General features: G+C 42.4%; 1 protein-coding gene across 6 annotated transcripts in view; it reads right to left on the bottom strand.

Annotated features, from left to right (window-relative positions):
* Nucleotides 1-27,233, bottom strand: part of SGCG (sarcoglycan gamma) — a 296,440-nt gene that overhangs the window by 74,438 nt on the left and 194,769 nt on the right. For all 6 annotated transcript variants that reach the window (XM_019481962.2, XM_019481960.2, XM_059720488.1 and 3 more), the window contains one exon: nt 9,956-10,028. In XM_019481962.2, the coding sequence (XP_019337507.1) occupies nt 9,956-10,028 (73 nt within the window). The remainder of the gene's footprint in view (nt 1-9,955; nt 10,029-27,233) is intronic.

Below are 27,233 nucleotides of genomic sequence, written 5' to 3' on the forward strand. Positions count from 1 at the left end.
AGATTCAGAGGATTGTCCCATATTATGTCTTTTGTTAATAATAAATCTAGAGTTTGCCTAAGGAGACATAAAAAACTTCTCACGATATCCCCACAAGATACTAAGAATATATAACTTGGAAAAATAAGTCAACTGTGAATTTTACAGAAAGTTTTCTAATATTCTTATAACAATACGTTATATATATAATATATTTATAATCAATGTTCTGACTGTGGTTCAGCTCTGGAACATGGAGAACATTATTACAGTGAATAATACTGGTGCTATTAAAATCTGAGAAAGCGTAGAGCAATATAGGTCATGCAGACTCACCTCACTTTTGAACTTGAATAGAAAAAGGATTGGTCAAAGCATTGGCAGAAGGCTCAGAAGTGTTTGCACTAAAAGCTTTTCATTTTGACCAAGAGGATTTATACTCAGAACTCTTATTTTTATAGTTCAAATATATATATTTAATGGCCATTATTAAACAAAAGTTACTACTGTCCTGAGAGTCAGAAAACTAAATTATTTTGTACAGGAGGTTGGATAAGCAGCCCCACAGATAAATGAGGCAACAGAGAAATGAAAGAATTATAAACTCTTATTCTACAAAGCCAAGTATCCCACTTTTGTCACCTATGTCCATGAGCTCAGAAAATGTGAATGCCCAGCTCAGATAAGCTGTTTTTAGATTTATAAAGGTTTGTGTACATAATCACACTGGTGACGTGTATAGGGTGCACATGGGTGCATGTGCACCACCCAAGTGTGGTGGTTTACTCCCTACGAAAAGGCACAGCTTGCCACTCCCTCCCCCCTGCTGCTGGCTGCCACTGCCACTGCAGGTAGCATCTGTGGGTGGTTGCTGACCCCTGGTCAGTGCTTGCCACCCACCCCACCGCCGGCAGTGCTGGTGGCATCTATGGGAGCTCGCCACTTGCTGCCGCCGTGCTCCTGCTGCCGTCAGTGCCACCATGCCCTTGCAGCCACCGGAGGCATGCATCGTTCATTTAATCACAACAGAAGAAAACTATCTAAATGTTACTTTTTATTAGAAAACTGAAAACTATTTCTATCAGAGGAAGTAAAAATGCCTTAAAAGCTACTATACATGAGCTATAGAGTACTAAAATTCTATAAGATATCATGAGAAATACATTGGCATTACAAGGGACAGAATGTCTGAATACTGACAGTAACTTTATTAAAACGAGGGTCTTTTTTTCCATCATAAGCTACAATCTTTCTCTCTCTTTCCTCTATCGATGAGTGCTTGTTAAAACACCCCTGCCACCATTTTGAAGCCTAGGAATGCTGATACATGAGATGCTCTTGGAGCTGCTCTAATTAAAGTGCCCCATCCCCCAGAGCACGTGTAAAAATGCCCCTAATGTCCAAGGTGCCTACGTCAAACGTACAGGCCCCAAAGATCCTCAGAATTGTTGCTCAGATGCCACTTAACCCTATGGATACCTAAATATTTGCTGGTAAAGTACTGTAGCGCCTAAATCTCTTTTAGGGTGCATATGCAGAAATGCACACTAAATGCACCTATGTTCTCATACTACCAAGCAGCTTGGAGTCTTTGGATTCTCGAATGGGGTGCCACATGATCCACAAGATATACTAAGAGATTTGAAACAGTGATCCACCATGTCAAAAATATTCTGACCTACTATCCTCTTTCTGAGTTTTTTTCAACAGCACTGCAAGTAAACAAAAATGTAGTAAAAAAAAGAGTAAAAAATATAAATGAGTAAAAAACTGGTCCTTGCTGCCTGCATTAGGTAGTCATTGGATATAGACTGCACTCCCTCAACTTATTACTACTTTTCCAAAAATTCAGCCTTCCTTGAAATTCAGTGCTTGGTCTACAAAGTCAGTAGACTGTGTAACTGAGGAGGCCATTTCTTTCAATATTGTTTGCTTTTATGCTCTAAACTTGAAAGATATGTAGAGAGCATACTAAAGGTCTATGCATACATGATATAAATTGAAAGCATGTAAGCTAACTGCGTTGCACTCACCATACTCTTGAAATATAAAGCTTTATTTTGAAGCTATTGTTTTTCTTTAAGTCTTAGACCATCTAGTACAGTGGTGCTTTTCAGCTCTATTGGCTGGATGAGTGATGCAGGGCCAGTCCATAGCCTAGATAATCCTTGCAGAGTCGGCATGCAGGGTTGGGCCCTGTGCCACCTGGATTAGGTCACCCTGGCCCAGTCACATGCTACTGCAGAATAGCCCTGCATGTCCAGATCAGGCCTCACACTGCCCCAGATCAGGCCCTATGCTGCCTCACCCCAGCCTCACATACCCAATTTGGGCACCATACAGCCTTGGCCCTGCCCTGCACACTCGTATCAGGCCCCATGCTGCCTTAGCCTGTCCCTGCACATGTTATCTACTGCTCAGCGCCATGCCATCCAGTCTGCCAGACTCCCCATGGGTCTGGAAATTTGGCATCAGTGGACTACCAATTTACTATGCTGTGCTTGGCTTGCAGTCAGACCTGAAGAAGAATGATGAAGAAAACCTTGTCTAACTCTATACAAACTATGCAAGTTGGTCCAATAAAAGATATCTTAAAAAGGCTTGCCTCTGAAAAAAATGTACTGATTTAATGGGGAAGAGGGGTCTTCCTGTGCAGCAAGCTGTCCCACTAGACATGGTACAAAGTGGAAATATGAAACAATTACAGTGGGGCAGTTTAGGCAGTTCATGAGAAATAAATTCCCCTCTGTCTTTAATACAGGATAATTCAGTATCATTGTATAGTTTATCCATAATCCTATATGATGTTAGCCTGCGGGATGGCCTGTACAATATAATTACTTGACAAGAAGTACAACTATAGGTAACATAAAAGAAGATAGGTAAATTTGTGCTGTTCTGTGGCTTATCTTCTACACTTGTACATTGCTTCCAGCAGGTTAGTTAACATTTCTCAGTGACAGGGCCAAACAGCCTTTCTGGAGCACTGTATGGATACGGCTATGCTCCTTCTGGTTCAGAAATTATATTACATGGGCCTGCCAGACACACCGAGTCTTCCATGTAGACATGGCTTCAGATTCTGAAAGTGCATGGGTGATACCTGAAACAAGGCAATAGTTGTGAATGGATCTTTCATGTGTGGAGAGTGACCACTTCCTCTTCTCCCTAAAAATTGCATTAGAATTTTATGAAGGGTCTTCCTTACAAACTATACAACTAGCTCCCAGTTTTAAAGTAATCAATTACTTTAATAAGGAGAAGGAACAATGAGTTATGAGAAAAAATATGTTACTCTTTTCAAAGATATGGTTGTAGGCCACTTTTCTTGCATTTTCAAAGAAAAAGAATTCCAAGAAGCAGTTACTCAATACAAAACAGTTTTTCAACATCTGGAAAATGTTCTCACAAAAGTTAGTTTCTTTGTAGGAGATAAGTGTTGGTGGCACAAACCATGGTTTAATGAGGACTGCTCTAAAGCTAAGGACTGCTTAATAGAAGCCTTGAAGGAATACTAGTTTAAAAATGATTGTGCCCATTTCCAAAAGATCAAGAAGATTAAATTAAATTATAGAAAACTAATAGAATAAATAATACCAAATGAGGCTGTGGGAGGAACTAGCAAGTGGAGGGTAAAATAAAGATAATAGAAGTTTTTGGCAGACTATGCACAAAGGGACAAAAAAATTTAGCTTAATTTCTGATGTGTACATTCCTGAAGAAAATTGGATTTTGTTTTTTAAGAATAAGTAGGGTTGTTGAACAAATTAAAAAAAATTGGAAGTAATCATGAGATTAAAAAAAAAGTTGTGATTAATCATTATTTTAATCGTTCAGTTAAACAATAGTAGAATCCCAATTTATTATAAATATTTTTTGTATGTAGACACACATAGACAAAACTTAGACAGGCCCCAAGACCTGGCCCTCCAACCCCTGTCCCCTCAGTACACTCATCTGCATCCAGCTGCTATGTCTGCTCCCAGGACCCTGCCTTGCTGGGGGGGTGTGGGTGTGGGTGTGTGTATGGGTGACTGGGCACCAGCGATGGGGAGGGGCTGTTTTTTTCCCAGCAGTACAGGCAGGCATGCAGCAGGAGAGGGGCTGCTTTTGCAGCACAACCAGGCACACAACAGTGTGGCAGGAGGGGCTGCTTTCCCCTCAGCACACAGGCAAGCATGCAGCTGTGATTAATGCATGTTAAACAAATCAATGCAAAATCAAATTAATGCATTAATTGTGATTAGCTGACAGCCCTAAAAATAATTAATTTACAGCTAGTGAGAGAAGTTATGACTGCTTGCTGAAGGAAAATTAATCTGTTAAATCACAAGCAGATCATCACTTCCAAAACTCAATCTAGTTCATATATATCCTTATTAAGTAATGGAAAGTCCCTTGGCCTTGATTTTCTTCCCTCAGAAATTGTAAAGGAATTTATTGATTGGTGGTTTCCAATTCTGACCAAAAAAAAAAATTAAATAATTATTTTAGAAAACTTCTATTTTATATTTTGGAAAGAAAATATAATAGTCCCAGTCTTTAAAAATTGTGAAAGAAGAAATCCTACAGCATGTTTTCTAATTAGCCATAGGTGTATTCCAATCAAAATATTTGGGAAACACTTACTCTTTCATCTATAAACATGGACTTTTGTATAGAAAACTGCTAATATTGTATTTTCTGGCATCAACGTATGTGGCAAGACAAAATCATATATGAAGTTTTCATCATTCTAAAGGGAGCTTTTACTTCCATAGGCCAATTAAAATTATGGAGGAAGCAGTAACATCAATTGACAAAGTTCTCCGAAGTTCTCCCAAAGTAATCACTGGTTACTACTCAAATACAGCATCTTGGGTGGGTTATGGGATTGGGAGTGTTCTGTCCAATGTTTTCCTAACTAAAACAGGTGTATGACAAGGATGTCTGCTTCCTCTGCTACTTTTTAATCTGTTCCTGGATGATCTAATATATGTGTTAACATGGAATCAATTCTACACACAATGATTTTATCCCTCTCTTGCTTTATGCAGGTGATGGGCTACTAGTGTGACAATCCCAGATAGGCCTCCAAAGGTTATTAAATGCTTTTCAACAACACTGGCTGTGTCTACACAAAACACTGGCTGTGCAGTAGTGTGAGACTACTGAGCAGTAGCATTGTGTGGTAGAAACTATGATGTGATGCTACTGTGCAGTAGTTTCAGGCTACTGTGCAGTCAGCATCACAAAAAAGCCTTTCATCAGTAATATTGCGCAGTAACACAGGTTACTGCACAGTCATTTAGTACTTGTTTATACAAGTAACAATTGCACAGTCAGCATCTTATGTAGACATGGTCACTGTGTCTCAAACATGTTGGAAATCAACACTGCTAAATCCAAGGTATTTGTTTTGAAAACAAAAGGAAGAAGTGAATATGGTTTTTACAAGAAAAGAAATCAGAAGTGCTGTGCTCATTTAAATACTAGGGCTGTGTGAAGCTTCAGGTGCTGATCAGATTCGGAGGAGAGTTGGCCTGATTCGGTGGCCGAATCTCTGAATCTGAACTGAATCAGGGGACCAATTCAAAGGTCTGAATTGATTCAAAGCTCTCTGAACTGATTCAGAAAAGATTCAGAGAACTTTGGTGATTCAGGAAGTCCCCACCTGCTGCAGCAGGTAGCTGGACCCAGACTCTGAGCTGGTAAGTAGGGGCTGGGGGAGGGGAGGCTGGAGGAGCAGGGAGGGGAACATGGGGGGAACCCTGCCAGGACCCAACTCCTGCCTGCTCCCCTAGCCGCCCCAAGTGTCCCCTGACCCCTGCCTGCTGTCCCAGACCCCCATGGCTGCCCTGCCTGCACCAGCTCCTGGCCCTTTAAAAAAAAAAAAGGCCCATCTCACCAGCTTCTGCTCAGTGAGGGGCAATCTCTGTTGCCCCCCACTACCCTGTACTGCATGGGGGGCTCTTCCAGGAGCCCCCAGAAGCCCCAACACCACTGCAGCAGCTGGTGAGTCCCGTCCCCAGTGGGCAGAAGCTGGTGACTGGGTTTTCTTTTCCCCAGAGAGCCGGGAGGGGCAGCCATTGAGAGTGGGCGGGGGATGGGGCCTCTGTGATTTGGAGATTCAGCTGATTTGGCAGCAGCCAAATCTCCAAATCACATTCGGCTAAATTGATTCAGGACAGTGATTCGAATCACCAAATTGAACTGCTGTCCCCTGAATCGGCCAAATCCGAAGCGAATACTAGCCACTTCACACAGCCCTATTAAATATCTCCAAATTTATTTTAATAAAAACATGATCTGGAATACATGCATTGGAATAAACGCATGATCTGGAATATCACCATTAAAGCAAAAAAGCCTCAGGTGGAGTTTTATCCATTTCAATAAGACTGGTAGAGTGGCAGTACTGGCAGCACAGAAGGTCTACAGATCTAAGATAGAGTCCATTTTACTGCATGGAGCTGAACTATAGGTTCATTCCAGAATAGAGAAATAATTCTATTTACTTTTTAAGGTAGCTCGTATCTTTGCCAAACTCTGCAGTATGGGAACTCACGCAATCTGAAATAGAGCTGTTTAATGTGTTCACTTTAGCTCAATTAAAAACTCTAAATTATTGGATAAAAATAAAACTTGTATCCCTAGCAAATACCCTAAGAAGTGCATTTTAGAAGCTTCTTTTTTTCCACATAAGCCTTTATTTGGATGGTTAAATAACATTTATAATCTCCAGGCAAATGACCAGGAAAATGCGCTTACAATTACTGACTCAGTATCTCCCTCATATTTAAAGCAAGGTATAAATTAAAGAACAAAAGATATTAGCAGGCAGACAGATATACAGGCAGTGATATTTTCTTGAACTTCACCTTTTTTAAATTAATAAAGTATACTTTTGGCTTAGAAACCTATCTAGCTGATGTAGAAAACTACAAACATGGGTGGGATGGTCTAGTTGGGGGTGGTCCTGCTTTGAGCAGTGGGTTGGACTAGCTGGCCTCCTGTGGTCCCTTCTGTCCCTAATTTTCTGTGCTTCTATGAAACAAGGAAAGGCCATTACAAGACTGTGATTCACTTTAATGGGATCTGCAGTCATCATAGGGAGGTGCTATTGGATCCCATTTTTAGACATGACATGTTCCTGTAGGAAGGAGATAGATAACCTGAATAACTATTTGTGGTCTTCTGTTCTTTGAAGAAATAAGAGAGAAATGGATCTTTCTAGTAGCAGAACATTATAAGTACTGGGCTAATTAAGAAAAAAGTATTTGGCTCCTCTTTAACAATTTAAAGCCTGTCCTGTACTACTTAGGTGTATTTGCACTATTTACACAAAGAATAAGGGACAAAATTAATAGAATTCCCTGTTTTTAACTTTTTTTATTTTACTATAGTATATTGTTTCATTTTGTTTATTTTTATATACCATCAAATACTATGTATTGTTTATTGTTTCATTTTGTTTATGAACAGCAGCAGCACTGCAGTCTTCCTGGCACTCAGCATGGGCTGTGCCAACCAGCAGCCGCCAGCCCCAGCCTGCAGCAGCAGCTTGCTGAAATCCTGTGCACAGATCGGGGGCCCACACCCCCTGGGAAAAGCTGGGGAAATGATCAGAGAGCTGGGGAATCATACCGGGAGCTAGGGAATTGAACTGGAAGCTAGATGTCCATATCAGAGCAGTCCTTCCCCCCTCTTCCTTCTCCCTCTCCTTAGTTTCTGTTTAGCTGCAAGCAAGACCGGCTTCAAAACGTGAAACATTTAAAAACTTTTGAAACGTTTTGAATGCCCTCGTTTTGTTTCGAAGCTGTTTCTAAGCCTTTCATTTCATTTTCGCTGTTTTGAGCTTGAAATGTGCCGAAACAGCTTTGAAACAAAACACCCATTGACATTTCACACAGCCATACTATCAATCTGTCAGTTAAAATGTTTCTAATTCCCTAGTTTTATACCCCAGTGTTTTTAATGCTCCTGAATCCCTTTCTCCCCCCAAAAAAGAATCCTAGCAAGTCAGTAATTTGCAACATACTCCCAAGCACATACAAGGTTCACGAATTTGCAGAGTTTCAGATACTGGCAAAGATCCATACCAGTTCAGTACTCTAAGTTTGAAGAAATGTGGTCTGAAAATTGGGATTTGCTGTATGAAACATAGTGTGCTGGACTCTAAGGGGATGTCCAGACGAGCAGAAATGTGTGTTTCCCTGGGGACAAGTAGCAGTGGCATACCTTGTGCCGCTGCTACTTGTCCATGGGAATGCCCATGCCATGCACGCTCTGGTGCATGGCAGGTTACCCTGGGTGAGGTAGGGGAGCTGGGGCCAGCACACTTGCTGGCCCCAGCAGCCTTACCTGCATTGTGGCAGCCTCCAGGAGCTACAGCCACTGCATTTCTGCAGGCGGAAGCCTAGCTGCAGCCAGAGCATGGTTTTGGGTGGTGTGCACCGTAGCCACATGTGCCGCCCCATTTTTTTCCAGCACTGTTTTTTTTTTACCCTGGGATCTCCTCCCCGCTGCAAAGCAGCAGCAGTATAAGTTGAATAGAGAACTCCTGCATGTGCATGGGTATGCCTGCATGTCCGGTGTGTCTGTGGTACCACATACCACACGTCTTGCACTCATCTAGCTGCACCCTAATATTCTCCAGTTTACAAGTGCAGGAATAAGTCTTTTTATTTTTATTTTTATTTTTTACTATAAATGACAATTATCGATTACAATGATAAAGAAATAAAGAGAAGCAGAACCCAAATTTAGGTTTCCATCCCTCAGCAGTCCCAGAAATTCAGGAAGTGAGAAAAAGAAACTTCATGAAAATTGAATCTTTATTACATTTTCTGTACCCTCAAAAACAGTAATCTGAGATAAGGAAGGAGCACCAGGAGAAAAAAAACATGGTAAAGAAAGTCCCTGCAGGAAGCAGCAGGCTGATAATACATGGGAATGTGGGCCATGGTGGTGAGGAAGTGCTCTTTCTCTTTCTTTCTGAACTGGTGCACAACATTTTATAAAATAAAACACAAGACAATCTGGGATCAAAAGTTTACTCAATTTTCTCCTCACCACAACCTACACATGGGAATTATTTTGTATGTAAAATACATCAATGTGCATGGGTGACAGGTGCCTCTGGAGTCCGGGGTAGTGCACCAAATCACCAACAGGGGGGGAGGTCCGCCGGCAGTCGATCACCGACCAGAGGGGGTGGGTCTCCCAGCGGCCGATTGCTGAGCTCAGAATCACCAGTGGTGAAACCGGTGAAACTGGCGGACCAGAAATGCACTTCTGCCGAAACTTCTGGTTTTGCAGCTGGCATTTTCAGAGGGTGCATGGCCAATCTCAGGGGGTACACATGCACCCCCTACACATTGCCAATGTCAATGTGGCACAGCACTGTGTATAAATATTATCCTGGGATTAGACAGTTCTGGAGAATAAAGGTAGAGATCTGACTTGCAATAATGTGCTCACCAAAGAGCACTCCTTACTGCTACAGAGATGGATTTTTTTATATTTAAGAAGCCAATCATTTTTTCTTTGGATTGTCTGCCTTAACCAAGAACTAATATGTAACTTTTAAATGTGCATGTTTGCAGAGGATTGCTATTAATTTGTGCTAGACACCACTGTGGAGGCCACTAATTACCCCTGATGATATTTGTTTAAAACCGTTTCCACTTACAGTGTTATTTTTCTTAAATTACAGTGAGGTGATACATTAGATAAACATCTTTAGCACACTGCATCAAGATGTATCAATCTCATAACTTCATACACAAATCCTCAAAATCACAGAACAGCATATAATTTTATTACCGACATAATAATTCATAAACTGAAACATAAAATAGGAGGAAAAGAGAATATTACCAGCTATTACATAATGTTGAGACTCCTTAATTTATGTTTACTCAAAAGTGTGCATATCTCTAGGGAATGCTATTCTGCTTATCAGACAGATTTATTTTATTGCAGGAATTCTTACCTAAGCTGTTTAAAAGCCTCAGCTCTGACAAGTGGCGTCTCAACAGAATGTTCAAAAAGAGCTCCTTCTGGCCCTGAAAGACAAGATAACATATTCAAGAAAATTATAGTACTGTTTTGTATGCCATTTTAGTATCATAAAGTAAGCTTATATGCACTTATAAAAAAAAGATATATTAGCAAGATAGATTAAGTTCCAACACTCCTGACTTATTTGAAATAGGCTGATACCCAAAATCAAAATGAACAGCCTAAGTGTAAATCTCTAAAATGAATAAAAAATCTTCTTGACATATGCAAATTAGTGAGTAAGGTGAAGCAAAAATGATCTGTTCATGTTAAAACACGTAAGTAGGATTTTAACACTGAAGTTTCCATTAGAATTGATATCAGTCATACAACTAAAATCCCACAATTGTTTTGAAAATCTCATATAGTTCTGCTTTAGGTAATGCAGCTTATTTTATGGTAATCTGTACGTAAGGTCACTAACTGTATAGACTCCCTTTCTCCTCTGGTAAAATTGATGAGTAAATAATGGTGTTTAAGCACTAGGAATGAAAGTAGGAAAGTACCATGTTCACCATCAAATACTAGAGATAGAAATTTATGAAAGGTTGTGAATATTATTCATAAAAGTAATGAGTTCAATTTAAAAAATCTCCAAATATTTATTTAATATTTCTGCTTTACTGTTAACACAAACAACCTAACAATAAACAATAAACAATAATCAATAAAAACAATAATCAATCTAGACAAACAAAATCTAGAACTCTTGGTTCAGAAATGATAACTTTTATTAGACCAACTAGGAAATCCCCCCCCAAATTCTCTTTTTCTGCAAGCTTTCGGGCTCAAAGGCCCTTCACAGGCTGTGGGAAAATTAAAGATATTAAAAAGTCCCCATAGGTAGGAAATAAATTATTAGATTTCTTCCCTAATTTAATCTCTTTTGACATCATATTTAAAGGTTTTATAAGACCATCATGGAAAAATCAAATAATATTTATCTGGTACAATAAGAAACCTGGAACTATTACTCAATGTTATATTGCATAAACAGCAGAATACACAACTATTAAGGAAAATTTAATTTACTCCAAATATAAACTAAGCTTCTCTACTAGTCTAAGCAATTCATTTAAAAACCTGTATAATATTTATATTTCCTGCACATTCTGTACATAAAAAACCTGTAACAACTACTGAATCAAATAGCTTACCTCTTAAAATATTATCAGGTTCATCCTGGCTAATATGGTTAGGACATATTTAGCTACTCAAGCAACTTAATGAAGTTGACCCAGAATAAAATTGGGTCAACATAGCGTTGGTTACCAACTATAATGCAAATTCAGGACTTAATCTGGGCTCAAAATATATTTAGAGTGAGAGCCTTCAGGACTGCTGTAGCCTACTTCAGGTTCATGGCTGCTGATACATGAATTTATCCTGAGGGCCTCTGCAGATAAATACACAGCATTATGACCCAATCACTGATTCCCTCCCCAAGGGCAAAATCCAAAACTCTGATTTCTTAAATACGTCTTTGAATTTATTGCTCCCCTTTTATACGCTATGGCCACGTCTAGACATGCAGGGGCATGTGGTTTGTGATGTTGCAAACCTCTGTAGCACTGCAAACCACATGCAGTGAATGTTAAAACATGCTCTGTGCTGCAAATTTGCAGTGCAGGGTCAAAATTTGCTACTGGGATTTCCTGATAGAAACCCTCTCTCCCCAGCCCCCCAAACAGAACAAAAGGTGGTGCAACATATGGAGGCCAGGCCTCCATGCTGTCTGACCTATGCTCCTGCTACTTCAGGTGACTAGATAAGACTGCTACAGCCAGCATGAGTGTTGGCAGCAGCCCCCAGCTCTCCCTGGCTGAAGAGCTTGGGAGCGGCTGGGCAAGGCAGTTTGCCCATTACAGGACCAAGGAGGTGATACTGCCCCTCTATCGGGCGCTGGTTAGACCGCAGATGGAGTACTGCGTGCAGTTTTGGGCGCCACACTTCAAGAGGGATGCGGATAACCTGGAGAGGGTCCAGAGAAGGGTCACTCGTATGGTTAAGGGCTTGCAAGCCAAGCCCTACGAGGAGAGACTAGAGAACCTGGACCTTTTCAGCCTCCGCAAGAGAAGGTTGAGAGGCGACCTTGTGGCTGCCTATAAGTTCATCACGGGGGCACAGAAGGGAATTGGTGAGGTTTTATTCACCAAGGCGCCCCCGGGGGTTACAAGAAATAATGGCCACAAGCTAGAAGAGAGCAGATTTAGACTAGACATTAGGAAGAACTTCTTCACGGTTCGAGTGGCCAGGGTCTGGAACGGGCTCCCAAGGGAGGTGGTGCTCTCCCCTACCCTGGGGGTCTTCAAGAGGAGGTTAGATAGGCATCTAGCTGGAGTCATCTGAACCCAGCACTCTTTCCTGCCTATGCAGGGGGTTGGACTCGATGATCTATTGAGGTCCCTTCCGACCCTAGCATCTATGAATCTATGAATCTAGGACAATTTGTCCCTCAACAAAGTGCATGTGTAGGGGTGTGCACTGCAGCAATTTGTGCCACTGCAAGTGTACACCCAAGCATATTTGGATGTGGCCTATATACTTTTAAACCTTTTTACTCCTTATTGCTATATCACTTGTTCACTCTTCAATCTGCTCTTTCACTGCAGGTCTACCTTATTTTAAGTTATAATATTAATGATGATGATAAAATTAGAAATGTGCAACTTTTAGATGTAAATTACCATAATTTTATTTTGCTTCATAATATTAAAAAGACATAGGACTTGCAAAGCAAAATATAAACCAGAACATCTAATGGTCCAATGGGACAGGTTTACCACATAGTTAGCCTGTGGAATAATAGTATGGGTACTCGCATGTGGGCACATCTACACGTCACCCTACAGCAACATAGCAACATGCTACGTTTCTATACAGCATGCTATGGGGACATAGCGATCACATGTGTCTATAGGTGATCGCCAGCTACATCACCGTAGTGGCATGCTCCCTGGGTATAATGTGCTGCTACGGCAACATAGTCATGAAATCTAACCATGTGCCGTGTGCGTGGCACATAAGTACTAAAGCATGGTGCCATAGCAATGTCACAGTATGGCAATGTGTACACACTCCCTGTGAGGTATAAGGTGTGAATCTGATTCCCATTGGGTTAAAGAGGGCACTAAACCTAGTCCTGACACTTCTTTAGGAAGTGCTTAAACAATAAGCTATTATATCAAAGGTGGATGATAGCACCACCTCCTTCTCTAGAAATTCGTTAAAGAGAACAGAGAACTGTACTCATGTCTTTTAAAAGGATGGATGCAGGCTTCTCAGAAAACAGTCATTAATGCCAGGTGTTCCCTATTGGCTAATTCTAGATGGTTCCTTGCTTTGTTTTATGACTGCATTATGAGGTGCTTAATTATGCCCATGCATTGTACAAGAAGTCTAGGTGCCTAACTCAGGATTCTGGATATCATTCAGGAGGCCAAGTGCCTAGAAGTTAGATGTTGCAGTATTTAACTTGTATATCTATCCTTTATTGGATCTAGACATATGTCTCTAATTACTCCATCTGAGTGGTTTTGTTGAGTGTGAGAGCGCATTGGCACAAATACACAGAAATTTAGGCCAACCCTAAGGGTTATTTTGAACTCAGGAGCAGTAAGTTGTAACATAGTTGGCAGCAGATTGAAGCTCAAAGTTCACCAGAGCTGCTTGAGTCATGCTGGATTGCTGCTGACATTTGAATTTACTGGTTTTGAGTGTTGACAGGTGGTGGGTATGGGCTTGATGCTGGCCCTAAGGTCAGTCCTAGCCATCATTGTAGACATAGCCAGTATGGACTAAGCTTCCATACTGGCTATGATATGGATTAATGCATGTATTAATGTGTTGTGCCTGTATTGTGCCATGCTGGCAGCGCATGGTTATTTTTAGCTGCTATGTCACTGTAGCAATACACTATACCAAGGGAGTGTGTTGCTACAGCAACTTAGTGGTGGTGTCACAGTTTTTGCCTGCAGATGCTATGTCGCCATAGTGCATTGCTACAGTGATGTAGTGTCACATGTAGACATGCCCACTGAGAAGTATAAAATGCATGAAATCTACATAGATCTCTTAAGGCTTCTTCATAAATTTTAAGTCTTTCTCCTTTCAAAATAACACCATTTTTTCTTAAACATAATCAATCACTTTACTTTCTCTCTCTATTATTATTGTTCTGGTAGTGCCACATGGTGGCACTGATTCATGGAGTCTCCCAAACAGAGTGGGTTAACAACCTTGCAGTCAAAATAAATGCATCAGAAATGCTGTCTCAATGGAATTGAGACATTCTGCAGAATGTGGACTTATTCAAAACTTTCAACTCTAAATTTACTTGATAAGCAAAGGTTTTCCTTTGATTTTGAGAAAGTTCCTTCATGCCTTATTCACTTTTTGCAGGTTGATTTTAGTGCAAGCGCAAGTCTTTCTTGTGACAACAGAAAACAGTCTTGTAAATGGTTCTTTTGGCAATTTAAAAGTCTGGGTCTGATACGGATCAATCATCAGTCCATGCGTTTTCTATCTCAGCAAAATTTCACTGTTATGGTTTTGTTGTGTGTTTGTAGTGCTGTTATGATGAAGTGTATACTCATCCATTGATATATGAATGAGGATTTATCTGGCCAGTGCTCACAACTTGCTTCCAAGTCCATGATTTATCATGAGGAAATTGATCTTGACAGATTCTCCCTGATGTAGTCCTGGAAAGACTTCAGCTTAGTATTTAGTTGTAACAAGCTTTCAACTTCATGCCTACTGAAATGCTTAATTTCTTTTGTCTATGGTGGTCACTGTGCTGGTTTCTGACATTTCATTTAGGTCCCAGAAATCTGATTTATGCTCAAAAAGCATGATATATGAGTTGAAAAGACTGATTCCTACTTTGCTCCCAGGGCAGCTGGTAATGATAGGTACACTTGATAGTTCTTGTAGTCGATGGAGATACCTGGGAAAAGACCCTTTTTTGTAGGCATCTCCTGTATTCCTTTTACTTTTGGGGGTCACTTCCTAATCCTAGGGAAGTCAGCAAGTGTTTTATGCTGTGAGGGTTCAGCCGGGATGTAGGTGGCCAGGCCTGTGGTAGGCCTGTGGTAGGCCAGGCCTGTGGTAGGCCACTAGGAGAAACTAAAAGGTCAGCTGGATGCAAGCACAGATTACTGGAGCATCAGGTCAGGGTCCAGGTCAGAGGGGGTGAGAATGCAGGAACCAAGTTTCAGGAGAGTTGACGGAGGAAATCCAAAATGTAGTACAGGAAGTGGGCCAAGATCAGGAACCAGGAGTCAGAGAGCTGGTGTTAAGTTTGAGGAGAAATCCAAAATCATGGTCAGGAAAATCCAAAGCTGAGCCAGGAGACAAAAGACGTAGAGAGAGTAATCAACACAAGGCTTGCCAGAACAGACTAAGGTTGTGTCAAGGCATGCCTACAGCCTGGGGCTGCAGGTTTGCTTAAAAGGGGTGAGTGTCATATTCAGCAGCTAATCTGGTTGCACATAACTGGGACAGTCACATTAGCCAGGGATCAGGGCAGGTATAATAACTCAAGTACTTTGCCTAGCCAGGCATGCCTGATCAGAGGCCCTGACATATGTAGTGTTCCACAGCCAATCACAATTTCATCGTGGTTCTTTCTGCTTTCTAGAAAGATGAGGTTATTGTTATAATCTGCCATAGCCTCGTTATGTATCTACACTTCTACAAAAGGACATTGCCAGCTGACTCCAGCAAGTCCTACTATGCCTTGTTAGCAGTGTTGATACTCTTCTGCTGCAGCTTTGTTCCCAGCCAGTATTCTTAACTATCTATATCTCCATGCAGGTGTTGAAAATACAGGAAAGCAGTTGTTTTTTAAAAATTCAGTAGTATTTATCAACCTCTGGTTTTGACATTAACTATTAAGAATAGTTTTGCTTTGTCCAATTCAGGTAACATATTACAGAAAGATGATCCTGGGCCCTGTTACATCATCTCTGGGCAGAGCCTGAAGTGGAAACTTATGGGAGAAATGTGGCTGGGGAGTGCTGGTCCCTTAGTCCTGGGGACAACCATCAGGCTGCAGTCTGGCACCAAAAGGGTTACACTGGGCTCCTGGTAGCCATGTGTGGCTGGAACTGGCTCCAACTGGGCCCTGGGAATTCTGGCGAACATTAAGAGGGTCCCAACCTCATTTGGACATCCCCTGGAGAGAGGAAAGTGAGGGAGGTAAGTATCTCACACATCCATGTGGAGTTGTGGAACCTGAGCTGGGAGCCTGAGAGGAAGCCAGACATGCCATAACTCTAGTGGGAGCACCCCCAGGCCCTGCAGCAGACAGAGTGAAGCGCAGTGCCTGGGAGCGGGTGAATGAAAGCCATGGTCAGTGAGTAATTGTGAAAACTATATAAAGGAGAGGTTATGTGACAAGGGAGAAGGCTTAATTGAAAGACAGAGACCACCAGATGGGTGATCAGAGGAACATAAAAGGGGTTTAAGTTATATGGGATAAAATTAAAAGAGCAAATTAATTAATATAGAAGAAAATCATGTTATTGGATGAAGGAACTCTGAGTCCTTCATCCTACATTGCTTAATGAATTGCAAGGTTATGGTAATTAATTAAGAAAGTGAGGGGCTGCCTCGTTTAATTGAGAAATCGAGGAATGGAAGGCCATGATTTGATTGGTAAGGGGAAGGGTGGCAGACACACTGATTATTGGCTGAACCAAGAAGTTGTGGCCATATCCTATAATTGCTGGCAGAAAAATTTAAGATTGCAGTTCTTAAGCAAGGAACTTAGGAATTGCAGCAGCATGGCTTAAATGGGGAAATAGTACTTAGTTAAGGAACTGAGGAGCTGTGGCAGCACTATTTAATTGATGACTAGAGAATGTGAGCGTGCTGAGCATAATTGATGAACTGAGGAGTGATGGGCCAAGATACCATCAACAGTTTGACCAAGATGGGAAATCAGTGAGAGTGGGAGTGCTTAGTTAACCCATAGGAAATGAGGAGACTGCCACCGGGAGGCCCTATGTATGTATCAGAATACCAGGCCCTCCTATCTAGAGCCTATCAAGTCAATTCCAACTAGATGGTGACAGAACAGGGTATAGGGGAGCCTGGTATATCCATCCCAAGTTTTAACTGTTTTGTTAACTTCTGGTGACATCTGCCTCCCTATTGTTTCATTAACATCATAGCGTGGCGGACGAAAGCAGTGAGAAGTAATGGTGAAGTTGAGGTGCATTGGGGAGCACCCGCCTACATGACATTTCCCCAATTGTAGGCTTGCACTTGTGGGCTCTACTATTTGCTTTATTGCTCCATTTTAAATCTTTATGTAATAAGTATTCTAGAAGGTACTGTACTTGCTGCAGCATTTTATCTGTTTCAGGTGTAGCATGTCTGGAAGATATTCTAGTCCTTTATTACCATCTTTTACCATTTTTGCTTCAGGGATGCCAGTGTGCACTGTCTCCATATTTGTGTTGCTTCTTTATCTACTGCTTGTCCAGGACAAACATCACTAAATTCATGCATGATTTCATTTGTTTAGCTGAAACCAGTGACTTCTGTGATGTCTACTTGATGTTCTCGTGTGCTTTTCTTTGATATTTTGCTTGTAATTTATACTACCCTAGTGAGATTATGGTTGTGCTTTACAGTTTGTCTTTGTCCTCTGGCGTAATGATGGGGAAGTATTCATAGCCTGGCACATTCACTGATGCCCCACTGTCTGGCATTCAGGTGGCTGTTTGTGCTGACACTGCCTTGTCTTTGAATCTGCCCTTAGAAATTATGTGTTTTTGCAATTTTTTACTTCATTAATATCTTATACATGTCAAATCTTTTCTTCTGAGTCACTGCTTGATTCATCAATAGGATGAACTCATCCCTCTCCTCTTCCTGTTTGCAAGCTTTTCTTTAATGACATAAAATTACTGCATACGATTAATAGATTCATAGATGTTAGGGTTGGAAGGAACCTCAGTAGGTCATCGAGTCCGACCCCCTGCATAGGGCAGGAAAGAGCGCAGGGGTCAGACGTCCCCAGCTGGATGGTTGTCCAGTCTCCTCTTGAAGACCCCAAGGTAGTGGAGAGCACCTACCCCCAAGGTAGGGGAGAGCACCACCTCCCTTGGAAGCCCATATGATTAGCATGTGATTATAAATTAAGTGTACTTTCCATTATAACAATATCACCTTTAGTAGCTACTTGCTTGCCTTTATATTTTGATCACTTTTACTTTGTATTTGTGTGTTTGTTTTTACACAAGTTCTTTTAATTTAATTTTCCATTTATTTGTATACTCTGCTGTATTTTTAGCACTTATCACTGTGTCTTGTCCACTTAGCTTCTGCATTTGGTTATCAACTTGTTTCCTAGCTATACACATGTATAAGTTCTTGGTAAACATAATGTGAGCTCTATATATTATCACTTGAGTCCCTATACCTTTTGCCTCTGTTGCCAATATATCATCTACTTATGAGTCAGTCATTTTTGTGCTGGTTTCATTTGATTCTTGATTGCACTGATTAAGAAGACAGACCTGATACATGGAATAGTCTGTGGACTGAAAATATTTTTGGAGCATGTCTGGTATTTTACAAGGGTTCTCTCAGTTTGAAGCATATTGTAGCCTTTGGTCATTATAGGTAATAATATACCTATTCTTTATAGTAGTATAAAGAACAGGTATAATAATCACTTTTCCATTTAACCCAGCACTGTTGTTATTTTGCAGTTTACCTACTGTGATCTGAAGAAAGTTAAATTATTAAACATTTCTTCTTCCAGGGCCAACTGCTTGGGGACAAGAATTTAGTCTTCCATCGTAACTATTATTTTTTTCATGTCATTGTAGGGTTGGAGCATTGTTGTAGCCCACAGGGTCTGGGAAATAGGAGAGGCAACCTATTTTTTCGTGATATCTTTTATAGGACCAACTGTATAGTAGGGAGTGATCGCAGAATCATAGGAAAGTAGAGATTCCACAATTTCTTTCTGTAGCCTGTTCCCATGCTTGACAGATAAGCTTTTGGGATGTTGGCATTTTCTGCCCAAATATTTTGAAACAGGGGGCCTTCTCAGGGCTGATCCCACTTGTTTCTGGGCTAACCACCCGCCTTCTCGCCCGCCACGCCTTGTTGGTAATTAATTAATAGAAGTTAATTAAGCAGGAGGCTGCCCATTTCTTGCTCCGATGCCAGGGGGCACTATCTGCGGCTCCGTTCCTCCCCTACACCGCAGCCCAAGCCTCGCAGATGTCATCCAGATGTTCTCACAATCACCGGCCCCATGCTGGGCCCCATAATCCTAGTGTTGAACCCCTCTATGATCCCTCCATTCTGGCAGCCTAATCCGTCTTCATCCTGGGCAGCATAGCTCCCTGAACTGCTTCCCCTTCTGGGTGTGGTCCCCCCCAGGACCTTAAGCTCACTAGCCCTGGCCCACCTCCAGGCCAGTTGGAACCCCAGGCCCTCAGCTCTTGGGTGTTCCTTGCAGTGGGCCCCTGGCCCTTTGACCCTTTCATTCCTGGCCCCAGCATTGACCAGTCAGGGGAAGTCCAGACAGGCGTGAGTCTATGGCTTCACTCTCTTTCTCTGGAGGTTCACCCTCCAGACCCTACAAAGGGGTAACCCATCTGGTTGTGGGAGCTAGGGGTTAAAGTGCCCTGACCTGCCTTTCACTGGGGTGGTAACTGGCCTGGTATTTCCTGGGGGCTCCCGTGCCACTGGGAGACCTACCAGGCCACCCACTCCCAGCAAGGTGCAGTTTTAGGTCATGCCCAGGACCAGGAGCCTCCTGACCATCCCCTACAGCTCCTCCCTTACCTCCAGATGATACCAGCAGCCCTCCAGCCAGGCGATGTTGCCTGGCCTCCAGCAGCAAAACTGCCCTGTTTATATGGGCAGCCCTAGGTTCAAAATGGCTGCCCTCATCAGGCACCTGGCAGCTGCTAGCTCCAGGCCCTTAAAGTAGCAGGCACAAACAGTGCCTTGCCACACACTTGTTTAACATTTTCCCCCACTATACAGTTGGTCCAATAAAAGATACCACAAAAAATACTCTTGCCTTTCATATATTATTTTTTATGCTCCTCCTCTCCCCTTCATAATGTTCTTAGTTTCTAATTTTACATACTTACAGAAGCTGAGTTAGTTCTGACACCATGTTCAGCATATGAGTATAAAGGAGTAAAGGTAAAATAGTGCAGGAAGACTTTATTCCATCCTCTACATACAGTTTTTTTCATCAAGCACTTCCTGAAACTAGTTTGCTAAATTCCTACACATATTTATTAGGGCTGTGTGACACTTCGGTCCCTGATTCAATTCGGTGGAGATTTGGCCTGATTTGGTGGCTGAATCTCCAAATTAGAATCGAACCAGAGGACCCCTTAATATCTCCGAATTGAATCAGAATCCTCTGAATTGATTTGGAGAGATTAGGAAAGATTTGGCAATTTGGACATAGACAGCTTTAAATGTTTTTTCTACATACCTCAAGGTACCAGGTGGCTCATGAATGCTGAGATGCCGGGGTGGATCAAGCATCCCACAGAAGCATGAAGATCTCCCCAGCGCACTTGGTAGCAGACCCGTAAGTGGACCAATAGCACTTCTGGTCCACTTCCTGGTCCGCCGGAGAGTGCGCTGCCCTCCCTCCCCTCCGTGCGCCTCCTTGACTCTGCAACTGGTGCCTCCTGGGTCTGTGGGGCCACCTGGGGTCCCCCTGTGGCCAACTGTTGAGCTGGGATGAGGTGCAGGGGGCCCCCCCATGAGCTCCCCAGCAGACATTCGGTTCACTTCTGGGTTCACTGCCGAGCACACTGGGGGCCCCCTACACTCTTGTGGGATGTTCCATCTGCCCCACCATTGCAGCATTCATGAGCTGTGCCTGGTACCTCGAGGTATGTAGAAAAAACATTGAAAGCTGTGTATATGTCCAAATTACCTGAATCAGCATCGAATCCTCAGATTCGGATTCAGCTGAATCGAATCAGGGGCAGTTATCCAAATCAACAAATCAAATCACTGTCCCCGATTTGGGCCAAATCTGAATTGAATAGGGCCTGTTTTGCACACCCCTAATATTTATACTATAGCACCTCTATTCGGAAGCTATTAGAACACAGAGTTCAAGCCTGGAGGGCTACGATGGCTGGGAAGTGCTTCATATTACTCAGTGATTTTTCTGCGGCTGAGAAAAAGCTCTTTCTGAAAAAGGAGTCTCATTCAATATTCTCCTGTGCCTGACGAAGTGTATTTGTGCCTGAAAGCTTGCAATTAAAGATTTTTTTTTGCAAAAATCTAATTGGTCTAATAAAAGATATCACTTCTACCACAGCTCCTGATTCCTTCTGCCTCTAGACCAATATGGTTACAACCTGGAAACTCATTCAATATTATGCAGTTCTGGAAAGGACACTACTCCCAGCCTCTAGCCACTGGGAAATAATAGCCTTGCTCTACATAATAAAATTATAAACAATCTGCTTCAATATTTTACATGGTAAGACTTGTGCTCTGAACCTGGAATTATTTCAAAGAAACAAAAAAAGGTATTGGTACACAGTATATGAAAATATCTGGAAGAGTAATGTCTAGACATTTTTTTTCTCAGACCTAGATTACATAAATTTAAATGAACTTCTTTAAACTTCAGTGTACAACAGTCCATGAAACAATTTATTAGCAACTGTGTGCATATTTTGGCTATTCCAAGGTGTTTTATGTGAACAAAGGCAGCTAAGATTTGTGAGAGACCATAACTTTTTAGCATGCATGCTACCTCTCATTCATCCCATCTAACATTTTAATGTGCATTCAAAGAGTATCTCCTAGTTATCTGATTTTCTTATGTATTTGTCACCATTAATTTAATATCTTGTATCATTTATCTGATACTTTCCTCATTTGTTTATATTACTGCTTCCTACTTATTCTGGACTGTAAAAAAATTGTAATTGAAAGAGTAGGATCAAGATAGGAATTGCAACTAATTCTACTGGAACTGTTATGAATTGGGAAGGAGAGATAACAAAAGCAACCAGGCTACCTGCCTACCTTTGTTTCAATCTTTGGTCCCTTTTCCCCTGAGGTCATTCCTTCTGTATATGTATAAAGGGAATGTAGAACAACTATTTAAGCTACAATAGAACACAAATGAGTAACTATAGCTCCAAGAATGAATAACACTTTAATAATAGATAGGTGTAATTAACTCACCCTTTTCATTAATAGATAAAGAAAGGTATTTTTGTGTGTTACATATCCACTATATACTGAATTCATAACTAGATACACATCCCTACATAACTGGCCACAAGACCCTGACCCAACAAGAAGTTCCATGCAAGTTTAAATGTCATACAGTTGCATATTTGTATTGTAAGTAGTGTTAATAAATATGCTCCAGAGGTTCTTTTTTTTTTTTTTGTTCAATGCCAATCATAAGTGCTGACACTAAAGGGAAGATGTCCATCTGTACAAATGGATCTACAGGCATAATATGAAGCAATTATACCTGGAAATATTTTGGCCAAGAATTTGTGATCTAGGATCTCATAATTCTGTTCTGCTGGGGTAACTTTTCAGGAGTAGAAAGCACAGGCGTGCAAGGTCTACTCTGGGCCGTGCTGTTGGGAGAGCACTGTACCTACTGCGGTGCTAGATGCATAGGTTTCTGTCACAAACGGCAGGGCAGGGTCCACATGAGTAAGCACAGGAGCAAAAGTGAAGGCCTATTTCAGATGTTCAAATGCTTGCTGGGCCTCCCTGGACCAGTAGAACTAGACATTCTTCTGCAGTAGCATGGTGAGAGGACTTACTACTTGAACAAAGTTGGTGATGAATCTGTGGTACAAGACTGCAAACCTCAGGAGTCTTTGAAGTTCTTTGACATTCTGGAGGGCTTTCCACTTGTGGATGGCCTGAACCTTCTGGGGTTCCATTTTCAGGCCTTCAGGGGATAAGATAAATCCAAGGAACTCTATCGTTGTTTGGTTGAAAGTGAATTTCTCTAATTATGTGAAAAGGCCATGTTGGCACAGTTTTTCTAGCACTGGTCAGACATGTACTGATTGTTAGAGTTCTCTGAGAAGATCAGTATATCACCAAGGCAGTTCAATTACGAACTGGTCTAGCAGGTCTCTCAGCATGTCATTAATGAAGTGTTGGAGAGTGACTAGGGTATTTGTGAGCCCAAAGGTCATGACTAGGCACTTGAAGACTATATAGCAGTTTCTAAAAACAGCTTGTCACTCATCCTGAGCATGAATTCACACTAGGTTATAGGCTCCCCAAAGAACAAGTTTAGTTAAGCACGCTGTTTTGAGCCAATCAAGCAACACTGAGATGAAGGGCAGAAGGTACTGATGCTTGGTTCAGTGCCCAGTAATCGATGCATAGGCGGAGACTCCTGTCCTTTTTAATCGTCAACACAAGGGCTCCCATGAGTGAGGTGGGACTGTATACCAAGTCCTGGGCCAGGTTCTCTTTTTTAAATTGTGGAGAGCAGCACATTCAGGTTCTGCTTTAGTGTAAATCTGTCCCACTGGGATTTTCACTCACAGCTGCAGATTGATGGGGCAATCTTGATGCAGAAGAAGAATGTCTACATTCTTCTTCTTAAAGACATCTGCCAATTCCTGATATTTTCCAGGTAGCTGGATTTTGGATTTTGAAGATAGCATCTCCTGAGGGGTTACAGCGGACAGGCCTTCAGGTTGGATTGCAAGGTGGTCTGTCCTCTAGGATTTCCCCAGGTTTTTTGGCAGTAATCTGAGGTCAGATAGGTTTTCTGGGCTTTTCACCTGATCAGTAGGTCATGGAGTGTGAGCCAAAGAAACCCCAAAATGAAGGGGTAGTGTGGGGGCTGAATGCCCCCCAAGCATATGGTCTCCCTGTGCCCAATGAGATTCATTTGTAGAGTGATAGTCTTCCACTCCACAGGCCCTGAAGCCAGGGGTGAGCTATCTTTAGTCTCTATTGTTTTGGATTTGCACAACTGCCTTTGCAGGATTTGTAGACCTCGCACCACAGTTTTATCTATTAAATTGCCTGTAGCTCTAGAGTCCAGCAGGGCAGTCAGCAAGGAAAATGAGGGAGTCTGCCTTAGGACTCGGAGGTGGGCAGATAGCAATATTTGGGGATTCTGTGGGCTGCGTTTACCCAAGACTTCATGAGTTGTGGATGCTTTGGAGACTCTGCATGACCCTCAGCTGCTTCACTTCACCAGGCCTGAGATAACTTGTTTACCTTGACGCCCTCTCTGGGAATGTGGGATGTACTCTTGTCATGGAGCCCCACTATAGTGGCACAGCTCCAGCTGATGGTGGTGTTCTTGCTCTTCTGGTATAGGGCACTGGACCCTTCCATCCACTGGCATCGGGGTGAGAGGGACAGTAACAGGGTAGTTTTTAGAAGGGGCAAGGCAACTTTTTTTTCCTTTCTGCATTCCCAGAGGCAGAGGTCAATTTGGGCAGCTAGATCCACAAATGCACTGAATTCTATTGGTGGCTCCACCCAAGCCAATTCATCCTTAATTTCCTCCTACAGACCGCAGCAGAAATAATAGAGTTGGGCTGCCTCATTCCACTGGATGTCTGATGCAAAGCAGTGAAAGAGGGAAACATAAGCCATAACAGAACTTTCTTCTTGATGCAGGGACTGTACCACAATGTTTGCCATCTGCACCAGGTGAGGATCTCTGAACAGTCGGGAATTCCTTGAGGAATGCTCCCCGATCTTGGAGGATTGAACTACTGCACCCCACCAAGGGTGCAGCCCAGTTCAGTTTAGGCTACAACAAGTTGCAACATTGAACAAGTAACCCATGGAAGTGCATCAGGTCACCAGAGTACCTCTCTGGGAATGGGATGGGTAGCTGGGATTCCATGAGGGGAAGCTGCTGCATAGAAACCTTGCTGCAGAGCTGGTAGACCTGGAAGTGAAGAAGCTGGTTCACCATCAACAACTGCCAGAGCTGATATTCTAGAACATGCCAGGCAGAGGTGATCTGTGCCAAGTGGTCTGGCTGAGGGGCCCCAACATATAGCTTTCCTCCACGCTGAGCCCCCTTTGCTGCATTTGGTGGTCTGGGCAACTTGTCATGCCAGGCTGTCTGGATCACAAGTTTATATTGAAAGGGGTGAGGAGTCAGATAACTTTGGCTGGCCACTCTGGTGACAGGGAGTGGGCATGTGGCTAGGCCCAGTTGGAGGGTGCTGCCTACCAGTGTGTGGCCACATGTTCTAATGAGAAAGTAGCAGATCAGAATGAGCAGGCATACTATGCAGGCTGAAGCCCCAGATTCAAGGCCACAGCCTGGCACCTTTGAGTTTCACTTCCATCCTTGGCAAGTTGGTAGAATCTTTAATAAAGAATAAAATCAATAGTCATATGGAGAAATATGATATTTTGGGAAAGTCATGTGATTTGTAAAGATAAATCCTGCCTCAGTATGCTGGAGTTCTTTAAGGGTGCTAACAAGCACATGAACAAGGGGGATCTAGTTGACATAATATATCTGGATTATCAAAAAGCTTTCAATAAGGTTCATCGCCAAAGGCTTTAAAAAAAAATTAAGTTGCCACTGGATTGGAGGGAAGGCTGCATCATGGATTGACAGCTGGCTAGAAGGTAGGGAGCATAGAGTAGGGCTAAATCAGGAGCAGGGAAAATATGGTCCGTGGGTTGGATCTGGCCAGCCAGGCACTTTCTTTTGGCCCATGGCACCCACCAACGAATTGTGCCCTGCCAAGCCCTTCCACCTATGAGGGTGGGAGTGAGGCGCCCATGCATAGCCTATTGTGCCTTGCTCCCACCCTCGTGGGTGGAAGGGCCCAGACCCAACAGCATGCAGGTTCCAGGTGGGGCTGCTGTTGTCCTGCTGCAGCTGCCCCCTTGGGAAGCTGCTCGGCTTCCCAGGTGTCCAGCTTGTTCCCAGCAACAGGTTGGGAAGCGGTGGTGGTGGTGGAGCTACACCTGGGTGGAAGCACAGAGCCTGTGGTAGTGTGGAGCTCATCTGGACAGGGTGTCGGTGTGAGGGAGGGTGGGAGGTATGGCACACAGCCCCCGCCGCCAGCTCCCTGCTCCCCACTTCAGAGACGTTATTTCTTTTTGGCTATCTGAAGTTTCCTTTTACTTAAGGACTGCATTGTTTTAGAAGTCCGTGAATTAATTGGGGGCTGTATTGATTTGCGAAGTCTGTGAATGAATTGACGACCACATTCATTTAGAAGGATGTGAATTAACTTAAGGATTCAAAAATTGATTTATTTATAAGGTAATGAATTTGTCATGAGATGATGCCCCTATGAGTCAATAGGAATTGGGGTGGACCTGTGATCACAATATTTAATGATACACATGGTGCACATCTGATAAGCTCAGCTGCCTGCACTGACCTAAATAGTTGGTCATGGGGCTGGTCCCATACATTGAAGACTCAGGTCCAGAATTACAATCCAACAACCGGTTGGCATGTGGAAGGAGTGAAAGAGGAGAAGGATCCCCAAGAATATCTGCCATATGAGCGTGTTCATAAGGGTTTTTACTAACATCACAAAACCCTCCCTCTAATCATAAGGATCAAGGTGTGGCAGGTGAGTCAAGGGGTATACCCCATGAGCAGAGCATTCCGAGAGTACAGCCCTAGGTGGGGTCCACCTGAGGATACGTCCTCCTGAGCCCAATGGCACAGCCTCTTTTGGCACAACCACTCACAGTGTTCCAAGGGGGAACTGTCAGAGACAGGATACTGGGTTAGATAGGCCATTGCTCAGATCTGGAATGGCAAGCCTTATGTTCTTATGGAATACAATTTTAAAACTCAACATGAAAACATCCCCTGTTCCATGCCCAAGCAAAGAAAAAGACAGTCAATTCATAGTATTATTTCCATTCCATAACAGATTATTAAACTTCTAAGAATAATCTAAATTACCTGATAGCACACTTGCTTTTTATTTACAGCAGCCTCTAAAATTTGATGAGCCCATTGTGCTTCTTGAGGGAATATTTATTTCTAAGGATAGGCCACTCTGCATGTTTCAGATGGTTTTCTGACTACTTGGAGTTTGGGAGAAACAATTTGTGACTAATACTCCAAAGAAATATTATTTCCGAGGTAATGAACAATTTGAGGTTTGGAATTCTAGAAAGGGTAGTCTCTTAGAAAATCTTCATGATTGGTACTCATAACAGATGCAAAAATGCATGGA

Source organism: Alligator mississippiensis, chromosome 1, assembly GCF_030867095.1.
Source record: "Alligator mississippiensis isolate rAllMis1 chromosome 1, rAllMis1, whole genome shotgun sequence".
Classification (NCBI taxonomy): Eukaryota; Metazoa; Chordata; order Crocodylia; family Alligatoridae; genus Alligator; species Alligator mississippiensis.